Raw genomic sequence first — 10,815 nt, 5'->3', positions numbered from 1 at the left:
GGCAGTTCATCAACACATGACCCTTTTCTCCAGTGAAGGGACTTTGTGAGGCTATTACCGGTGTGTACTGGGTTAACTGTCAGAGAGATGAGCTGAGCCAATCAACGTCCCGTGTGCAGGTCCAGATCAGGATGTGGGCGGTGAGGCAGGCGGGTTGAGTTGTTCAGACACTGTTACTACACCGCTCACCGACAATCAACCGATTAAGGTGAGTATATAGCTAGCTACTTGACTTAATGCATTTGTAAGTCATTTTCACTGAAAAAGTAACATCCACATCCAAATATGACAATAAATGGCTTGCTGTTTAGTCGACAGCGTTGTTATCTAAAGCAGCTAGCCAGCATGCGAGCCTGTTCTGGCTACTTGCCGCAGGACAGTGTTGGACCGCTTTAGCTACTTCTCTACTGTAATAGTTAGACTAAGAATTGTAAAATGGTATCCTTTCTACCCAATTAGATGATAATAGCATGCACAAATAGACTGATACAAGGTTTACAGAAAGAGCTGGCGACCTCAGCAAACCTGCCCGACCGCTAACTACGACCACACTACTGTAGCTAGCTGTACGGTAACTTTCTATGGGATGGGCAGGAACAGCTTGTTGTGTACTCGACATCTTATCTGCGGCCGCTATACCATGCGGATGCACTACCGTTAGTTGGCTAAACAGGTCTAAAAAATGATCAACATTAGTTAGTTTTTGTTGCCAATAGCCGATAGCGCTTGTATTTTCATATTTTATTGTGTTACAGTAGAGTCGGTGACTCAACAACATTTTTGGCTTTTTACCAGTCGCTTTTCACAGGCCTGGAGACATCAGTCACTGCGACAGCGCTCTACAAATAGACAGGTAACTGATTATTACATAATAAATGGGTGGAGATGGCGAGACAGTCACGCCAAGTATCTAGTTCAGTAGGTCATGGGCATGGCCGGCCAGGACGGTTTAGGAACAAACATCAGGACATCAGTTTTCAGGGTTATAAATAGGAAGCCTTCCCCCTGTTGACCCTGAACACTGCTGGCTTATGCTGGAGCCACTTATGGGCAAACAGTTAGTTCCCAGGGGTATTTAAAGTGTAACTAAACTCCAAAACCTTTCTTTTAAATGAGATCCCTAGCACCCAAGGAACCGCCACATTGAATATTAATGTGAAAATCCCCAACTTATAAGCACAACTTATAACAATATTTTTTATGTGAAGGGATTGCTTAATGCTGAAATTGGGGGTTTTGATTTAGTTATACTTGAAACTACCACAGGATCAACAACAACTGAATATGTGTTATCAATGAACATGTATGAAATGGAGAGTAGTTGAACCCTCTCACTAATGTCTTAACGTTTCCTTCAGGTGTGTTTGACAGAGTGTGTGTGAGGGAGTGTGTGTGTGTGTACTGGGAGTCATGCCTGTTACATCACAGCTGCTCCGAGGATTTCCCCGTGCCAAGCTTTGGGGAGCAAGCCTGTTACCATGCCAACGTCAGGCCCACCGCCCCTCCCCTCCGTACTCCAACTCCCAGCATGCCCCTCTGCCTCCAGGCCCCACCCACCGGGGCTTCCACACCACCTGGGACCTGCTCAGCTACAACCTCACCCCCCCCCAGGTCAACTCCATCCTCAAAGCCAACGAGTACAGCTTCAAGGTCAGAGCCCACGTACACACATGCTGGCTACCCTAACCCGTGCTCGCATACCAAAACACTCAAGTCTTCCCAATACAGTTTCAGAGTTTCTGCTAAAGGTGTATGTTGTATGGTGTTGACTCCAGGTTCCAGAGTTTGATGGGAAGAATGTGTCATCAGTCATGGGGTTTGACAGTAACCAGCTGCCAGCCAATGCACCAATTGAGGACCGGCGCAGTGCTGCCACCTGCCTGCAGACCCGAGGCATGCTGCTGGGCGTGTTTGACGGCCACGCCGGCTGTGCCTGTGCCCAGGTACCCACCAGGCTGAAACACTCACCTACAGCCTTTGGTAGTGTGGAAGCTGTCACAGTGGTACTAGAGAATCTAGATGATTAAGCGGGTGTAGTACTGTAGTAAACAGAGCATGCTGGCTAAGTACTTCCTGTTGTGTGCACTCCCCGGTGCAGGCGCTGAGTGAGAGGTTGTTCTACTACGTGGCAGTGTCGCTGCTCCCTCACTCCACTTTGTGTGAGCTGGAGGCGGCGGTGGAGGCTGGCCGGCCGCTCAGCCCCATCCTGCAGTGGCACAAACAGCCCAACGACTACTTCAGCAGGGAGGCCCAGACGCTCTACTTCAACAGCCTCAGAACCTACTGGCAGGAGCTCATTGACCTCAGCAGGTGGGCGGGACAAAGGCCAGGCCTGAGCTCTCGTCATAGTGCCGTTTGTTATGTTATGTAAAGCAGGTGTGTTATTTGCACATTGCTGCTGCGAATTGGTCTTTTTGGTAGCCCTAGTGCAAGAGGGTCACATGTGATCCTTCGAAAGCAGGCCCCCAGAGTACCGTCACACGTGTGATTCTGAACATTCCAACTGACTATTTTCCGATAGACAAAAACGATATGACAAACGCTATAGTATGGCTTCAAAATTTACAAGGAGGAAGCTAACAAGTAACCCTAGCAGGTATTAGCATTGCTACAAGTATTATGCTAGGTTGCTAGGTAACGGAAGCTAACTAAAGCTGGCTAGCTTCCGTTTCTGAGAAATAACTCACTCCGGTGGGAGCGTCGGGAATATGTAGAACTCACTCATCTAAGTGTTAAATGTTATGATCTGGAAGCTACCCTGAGGGGGGAGGAGACCGTATGTCACTCCTCTCTCATCTTTTCTCTCTCTTTCCCCCCTTTCCTGTCTCTCCCAATGTCTCTCTCTCTGTCTCTCTCTCTGTGTCTCTCTCTCTGTCTCTCTCTCTGTGTCTCTCTCTCTGTGTCTCTCTCTCTGTGTCTCTCTCTGTGTCTCTCTCTCTCTCTGTGTCTCTCTCTGTGTCTCCTTCCCCCGTGTTTCTCTCTCTGTGTCTCTCTCTCTCTGTGTCTCTCTCTCTGTATCTCTCTCTGTGTGTCTCTCTCTCTCTGTGTCTCTCTGTGTCTCTCTCTCTGTGTCTCTCTGTGTGTGTCTCTCTCTCTGTGTCTCTCTCTCTATGTGGGTCTCTCTCTCGTCCTCAGTCCAGGGGATGTACCCGACACGAGGGAGGCGCTGCAGAGCGCCTTCAAGAGGCTGGACAGTGATCTGTCCCTGGAAGCTCAGGTGGGAAACCCCAGTTAGGTCTGTGTATATGTGTGTGTGTGTGTGTGTATGTCAGACTGCTGTCTGACTGATGTTGTGTTGTCTAGGTGGGAGACCCTAACGCCTTCCTGCACTACTGGGTTCTGAGAGTGGCTTTCTCTGGGGCCACTGCCTGTGTGGCCCACATCGATGGATCCGACCTGTACGAACACTCCACCTTTTCTATCCACACTTCCACCCTTCTCTGTCCATACTTCCATATGCTATACAGAACTCAAGACTGAATTTATTACCAATATATCTGACTGAATGCAAGTTGAATGAAAAGCCAGTGCTTCAGGATCAGGTCAGTAGTAGCTCCATGTTGCGTGTGTCTGAGCTGGCCTGGGTGTCCTCAGGTATCTGGCTAACACAGGGGACGGGCGGGCCGTGCTGGGGGTGCAGGAGGAGGACGGCTCCTTCAGCGCTCACACACTCACCAACGACCACAGCGCCCAGAACGAGGACGAGGTCACACGCATACGCTCAGAACACCCGCCCTCGGAAAGGAAGACTGTCATACGCCAGGTAACCTCTCTAACCCAGCCCTGTAACCCCAGCCCTAACCCTCAGAGAGGAAGACCGTCATACGACAGGTAACCCCTCTACACCCAGCCCTGTTTATCCAACCCTCTAACCCTGGCCCTCCTACCCCGGCCCTACTAGGTGCTCTACCATCTAACCCTACTACGTGGGTTGTACCTGATTCACTGTGATCTCTCTCCCCCTCTCTCTCAGGACCGGCTGCTAGGCCTCCTCATGCCATTCCGGGCGTTCGGGGACGTGAAGTTTAAGTGGAGCATCGAGCTGCAGAAGCGCGTGCTGGAGTCTGGTCCTGACCAGCTCCATGATAACGAACACACCAAGTTCATCCCTCCTAACTACCACACACCTCCCTACCTGACGGCCGAGCCTGAGATCACACACCACAAGCTGCGGCCGCAGGATCGCTTCCTGGTAGGGGAGGAGCCAGTGTGTCTCACATGGCACCATGATCACCTGACACCTGATCATCCTCCTCTCTGTTCTCACAGGTACTGGGCACAGATGGATTATGGGAGACCCTCCACAGACAGGAAGTGGTCCGTATCGTGGGCGAGTACCTAACAGGCGTGCACCAGCGGCAGCCCCTCACGGTGGGGGGCTACAGGGTCACCCTGGGACAGATGCAGGGACTCCTGGAGGAGAGGAAGGCCCGCGTGTCGTCTGCGTTTGAGGATCAGAATGCAGCCACACACCTGATGCGCCACGCGGTGGGGAACAACGAGTTTGGCACGGTGGACCACGAGAGGCTGTCCAAGATGCTGTCCCTGCCCGAGGAGCTAGCACGCATGTACCGCGATGACATCACCATTATCGTCACTCAGTTCAACCCTCACGTGATTGGAACACAGAGTTCAACCCTCACGTGATTGGAACACAGAGTTCAACCCTCACGTGATTGGAACACAGAGGAAGGGAGGAGAGTCCTGAACAGGAGCAGCACAGGGACAATGTGGAGGAGGCAGCATGGGCAGTTTACCATTCACACACACACACACACAATCCCTATTTAACTTATTCTTTACCAGCGACAAACACACTATTTAACCTATTCTTCACCATCATCACACACAATATTTAACCCATTCTTTTCATTTGACACACACAGGAACAAACACTATTTAACCTCTTCTCTACCATCAACACAAACACACTATTCAACTTATTCTGTACCATGCTTTCACACACACACACACACACATATATATATATAATCGTAGACTTATCATGCTGCCCTCATTGTAGAGACACGTGGCTGCATGGCTCAGGAGATCAGACAAAAGGTCATATCCATGTTTCATGTGCCAAGTGAGTCAACCAACCAAAGCTGATTTGCTCCCGGGGGCTGTGGTTGCCCAACTGCTGTTACATTGCGTGTGCACATGCTGTTTGGTCTTGCTTTGTACTGTATTTCAAAATATGTACACACTCCATTTGTGTATAAACCTTTTCATCTTTTGCACATCAGCTTCCAATCTTCTCCTTCCAGCATAGCAGGGACTGTAGCTGCACCATCCAGCTGCATGTGGAAATGTTTTTTTGATAACATTTTATTATGTCCTTTACAGCAAATAACACTGTGGTAAAATCTCTATTGATATGTTTAAATACTAATATCGCAATGACACGTTCTAGAACTTCAGTCTTTAACTTTCCAGGATATGAAGTTTTGACCCTTTGAAGTTCCAGACGTTAACCGTCTGTGACGGTTAGTAACTGAATCTCCTCCTGCTCGACCAGTCTCTGTCCCACAGAACTCCTTATCCCAGAATGCACTGCTGCAGGCCTGGGCTGTGGAGAGGTAATTCTATGTTTAGGAAGGTAAGGAAAGGACATGACAGGGTTTGGATTCCCACCATACTTACTCCCACAGTAAATGTTTGGTGTCGGGGGTGTAAATCAAAGAGGTGCCCTACATTATGGGTGTTCAGACAGTTTGGTGTAAAAAAAAATGGTCACAAGAATTGAATGTGAGCCTTATTTGTATTTTTTTATGGTGGTTGCCTGATTGTTAGTGTCTTCTGTCGTCGTCATGCTGATCTGTCAGAGCTCGACCATACTGTTCAGATGGTCATAACCAGACCACTGTGGTTGGGGTTTAGATTAGCTGAGGAGAGAATGTAAAGCAAGGGGACTCCGGCTAAATACTTGGTTACTTTTACTTTTAACCATACAAAATGTGTGTATATCCTAAACTATACACACAACTATACACACTGTATACTGTAAGTCACTGTTGAGTGCTTTATCCTTAACAGTTTGGTTTCCGGAATATAACGATTTTGTATTTGAAATGTTTTAATAAAACTCAGTACTTGGAGGTGATTTGTTTCTGCGTGAGTGTGTGGAGACACCAGAGTGCGTCAGAATTGGCTGTCCTCTTAGCTGCCTCGCCCCTGGAATGTGGTTTTGCTGCTTCCACCAGGCCCCTCATAAGGTTGTCCTGGTCTCCAGTTACAGTACACATTGTAGTTTGGCAGCGCCAAAGGTGAATGTGTGTGTGGACTGTGTACATGTGTGTGTGTGAAGGTCAGTGTGGTGTCGTCTCGCTCACAGTCGTCACTCGGCCACACAACGCTTCAACACAAACTTTCTGCTCTTCCATCTCAGTTCTGTCTGTTCTTGAACTCTTCAATCCTTTATCTTCCCCCTCAACTCTAAATCAAATGTATTTGTACAGTATTTGTACAGCCCTTTTTACAAGCAGTGTCACAGAGGGCTTCACACACACACACACACCCATAGAACTGCCCCTCAACCAGCCTAAACCCTCAAGGAAGACAAGTAAAAAACTAATTTGAGTAAAGATTTTAGAAACCTTTGGAGGAGCAATTCAGTGAGGGATCCCCTCCTCCTGAGACGGTTGGTGAGAGAGAGCTGCAGAACACAGGCTAAACATAGTCTCACATAAAGGAAAGTGCCAATGGGTGTTTACACACAGAAATTCAAAGTTAAATTTAGGTAGAGGAGTTGAATGTCACTTTAAGCAGTGGTCTTTAAGAAGTCGTAGCCACAGGACTGGGGTCATTTGATCAGATTTCTAACTCTGGTCAGTTTAGTTTGACGACTCAACAAGTGGAGAGTTAAGTTCACCACAGAACTAAAACGTAGCGACGCACATAAACTCTTCTCCACTAGAGGATGCTAGGATGTTGTCAGCCTGGGTACTGTGCCCAGTCCTGATGCCATGGCCATCTCTGTGCTTATGTAACCCAGCCCTCTGCAGGGAATCAGTTTGTTAAATGTCTTAAAATGTTTATTAATAAGATCTGTTAATCTGTAGATTTAGCATCTTTTTGATGAACATTCAGCTATTCATTCTTATTTTCTATTGTGTTTAGTCTCTTTTTAGCATCGGGACATTCTGTCACTCCAAATTTAATCTGTTAGGGTTAGTGTGCCCCTTGACACCTTTGACTGTTAACTTTGGCATAGCTTTCTATTTCCATGAAGGAAACATTTACATAAGTTTCCTGTTTTGTTTTCAAAGAAATGGCAGGATTGTGTTTATCATCATTCCAGTTCTTTACTAGTAGCATATTTATTTATGAATTCACAAAGGTCTGTTTGGAAGCTAGTGTTTCATGGGTTTGGCCTTGGTATATGTGATTATTATTTATTGTCTGTTTGGCATCAATCTACCTTTAAAGCATGTTCCTGCAGAAAGCCTTGAGGTGATTCTCCACCGACACACTGAAATGGAGAGCACAGAGTAGAGCACAGAGTAGAGGACAGGGTTAGGGTTACTGGTGGTGATGCATGTTTCTGCAGAGAGTTGCAGCTCACTGTCTGATTGATTGTATGGGTCTGTCGATATAACAGGATGTTCTGTACTTCTTTATAATAAAACAGTTTTGGTCCACAGGGTGTGGGTGTGACACATCACATTGTGTCTTCTGACAATCTAAACATTTTGATTTCCGAGAGATGACCTGCATCATCCTCACTCTTGGCCCTCCCCCACTCATAACACAACCTCACAGAGAAAGTTCCCAGCCTGGGATATCTCAACTCTGGCTCCTGACACACACGTACTCCCCTCAGACACACACCAGACACCCAGGCCCGCCCATAGAAATTGCCGGGCCCCTGAAAAGGTCCAGTGAATGGGCCCACCCCAAATAGGGCTTTACTTATATTAACACATGCTCGTGTGTGCTCTCTCTCTCCTACGTAAAACATTATGTTAACCGAGAGACTTACTCAGTGATGAGCAAGCCCAAACAAAATCCGTTGATAAAAAAAAAAATCTGCGGTAATTCCGCAAGCCTTCCTGTTCTTAAATCGGAGCAACCGAAGATGTTCCACAACAGTTTGACGCCGAATATGGTCGATTAAATGTTGACAGACCTTGCAAAAAAGTATTGATCCATTCTCATAAAGAAGGCCTGAAAACTCCCTGGCCCTGTCTATTGCTGTAATTTTAGTTGATAAGTGTTTCCGTGTCAATTATCTTCAGGGTTGAAGGGTTGCTGAATCTTGGGATTTTTGGCTAACGTTTTAATATGGCCTACAGTAGCTAGTCCAACGTGGACATTACTGTACTGTTTATGGGTTGACACTACATCAGTGTCGATTTTAGTCTCTTTTTAGAGGTGCTCAAGCACCCCTGAGTTTCATCTCAGCACCCCTAAAAATAATAATAATAAAAAAATAAAAGATTGAATTATTATGAATTATTATTATCTTAAATAAGTTTTATAATATAAGTAATTTGCTAAATGTAAATGTGTGCGTGTGTGTTTTGTGTTTACAATTGTGGCCAAAAATATTGGCAGTGATGAATTTAGTGTTTTTCAAAGTTTGCTGATTCAGTATTTGTGGATAATTTGTTCACGTGTTTCTATGTGATTCTGAAACAGTAATACACGTTTCCTAGGTTTTAAAAGCTTTTATTGGCAAAAACGTTCAGTATGTTCAAATAGTCCCCTCTTTTACAGCAATCAGTCTGCTCTTAAAATCCAATCAGAATGATAATGATTTCACCTGACTAGAACTAGTTCACATTTGCTGATGATTTGACTTAATGAAATGATGTTACCTGTCATTTTATGCCAGGGCCCAAAAACAGTTAAATTAAACTTTGATTTAAAATACATCTGATCACAGTAATCAAGAAAATATGTGAATCAACACCACAACAACTGATGCAGCAAACTTTGCTAAATGTATATATGGTGCGTGAATATGTGTGAATGTGAGTGAATATGTGTGAATGTGAGTGAATGTGTGTGAATGTGAGTGTATGCAGCTGTGTGTCGACGTGTGTATGAGTGTGTGTGTGTCTTTGTCAGAAAGGTGGCCTAACATGGTCAATGCATCCCATCATTTATTTTCTCCTTTTCTCTCCCTAACCCTAACCCTCCCTTTCCCACCGGCAGGGCTGTGTGTGTTGTTGTGGAACGTGTTGCCAGGTTACTGTTCGAGAAACAGTAACATTACGACGTGATATACTTGATGTGCTTGTAACTCTCATTTTGTTACTTTCCCTGTCCCATTGTTCTCTCTCCCTCTCTCTCTTTCCTTCTCTCTCTCCCACTATCTCACCCTCTCTCTCCCTCTATCTCTATCTCTCTCACCCACACATCTCAGCTGGTTGTTATGTGACCTGTGTTGACAGTATTCCTCTGTAATACTCTTTCGAAATGACTAATCAACACTGTCCATTGTTTTTGGAAATACTAGAAACTCGTGTTTAAAAAGACTGACCACCATTTCCCTCAAGTTAAAGTAAAGACGTTCTGACATATACTGAAGTATGGGCTCTGACATATACTGAAGTATGGGCTCTGACATATACTGAAGTATGGGCTCTGACATATACTGAAGTATGGGCTCTGACATATACTGAAGTATGGGCTCTGACATATACTGAAGTATGGGCTCTGACATATACTGAAGTATGGGCTCTGACATATACTGAAGTATGGGCTCTGACATGTACTGAAGGGAATGGGTGATCAGAAATGTCTCTTCTCAAAACTGTAAAGGCAAAACCTCATCTTCAAGCACTAATTACAAAATCTCTGAATCCTCTTGCAAAATGAAACTTTCACCTCAAAACAGTTTATCTGTGCTCAAAATCAGACTTTGGCCTCAAAACAGATTTACCTGTACTTAAAATCAAACACTGCTCTCAAATCATAAACAAAGTGATTAAAATGATATACACTATCAAGCAGTCAGTAAACAATACACCAAAAAATAGAAAACACATTGTTTGAAACATATAGTTGTCGGGGATAAGTACATTTTTAATCTTAAAATACATTTTATATTTATTCGTCATTGTCTTTTGATGAACGAAAACATCTTCCATCATAGTAGCTCAAAATTGATCAGAAATTACTACTCAGCTTTGCTCTTTGCAATTGTTTTTGTTCTTTTTCCTCCTTGTACCCCTATACAGTACTGTACCCTGTATTCCACTACTCACAACTCACTCTTGTTCTTTGTTGATATGAACCTGCAACCAGTCAAAATCTATTGAGCAGTCAGTACTGTTACTGTAACAAATGGAAAGCACAATGCTCAGGGCCATACAATTTGTTCATTGTATAGTATACAGCCTACAATGCACTGTACTACAGTACACAATACTACAGTAAAAGGGACACAAATCAAAGGAGTAAACATGTGATCAAAGTGCTTCTCCATGTCTTTGGGCTGGGTTAGGCCAGAGCACTTGGTAGACATCACAAGCAATATTTTCTCACCTTCAACAACCTGTTTGCTCTATGAACTGGCTTATATGGGTTGTGTCACATCATTTAAAACAAGTGAAATCAATTTTGAGTGGTTGTGTTTAGTCAATGACATGTTTTCTCTATTTGTATTTGATTGTTGCCAATTGTGTTTACCAGTATGGATGACATGTGCATAAGAGTGCAGAATGTGTTAAGAGTTTTGCTGAAAAGTCCAAGTGAATTCTGCAAATTGTGTTTTACCATGTGATATGGTTTACAGTATTGACAACAGACAGGCACAAAACTACATGAGTTCAGGCAACTGAGAACTTTGTTCAGCCAATGGGGGTT

The 10,815-nt window shown here is 44.9% G+C and overlaps 1 protein-coding gene across 3 annotated transcripts; it reads left to right on the top strand.

Moving 5' to 3' along the window:
- The first annotated feature begins 125 nt into the window (after positions 1-125).
- pdp1 (pyruvate dehydrogenase phosphatase catalytic subunit 1) lies at positions 126-6,103 on the top strand. 3 transcript variants are annotated; one of them, XM_084669099.1, is made up of 10 exons: positions 126-208; positions 809-853; positions 1,359-1,650; positions 1,776-1,943; positions 2,099-2,310; positions 3,136-3,217; positions 3,304-3,398; positions 3,595-3,763; positions 3,974-4,192; positions 4,270-6,103. In XM_084669099.1, the coding sequence occupies exons 3-10, from the start codon at positions 1,411-1,413 to the stop codon at positions 4,645-4,647; spliced, it is 1,563 nt and encodes a 520-aa protein (XP_084525225.1). In that variant the 5' UTR covers positions 126-208; positions 809-853; positions 1,359-1,410; the 3' UTR covers positions 4,648-6,103. The 3 variants fall into 3 exon arrangements, with proteins under 3 accessions (XP_084525225.1, XP_084525226.1, XP_084525223.1); XM_084669100.1 differs by having other exon boundaries at positions 129-208; positions 796-853; positions 1,547-1,650; XM_084669097.1 differs by having other exon boundaries at positions 129-208; positions 796-853.
- Positions 6,104-10,815: the final 4,712 nt, after the last annotated feature.

This window comes from Hypomesus nipponensis, chromosome 2 (assembly GCF_054491055.1).
Source record: "Hypomesus nipponensis isolate SF chromosome 2, ASM5449105v1, whole genome shotgun sequence".
NCBI classification, from domain to species: Eukaryota; Metazoa; Chordata; class Actinopteri; order Osmeriformes; family Osmeridae; genus Hypomesus; species Hypomesus nipponensis.
The sequence above is the reverse complement of the archived record's forward strand: the minus strand, read 5'-3'. Positions and strand labels throughout refer to the sequence as shown.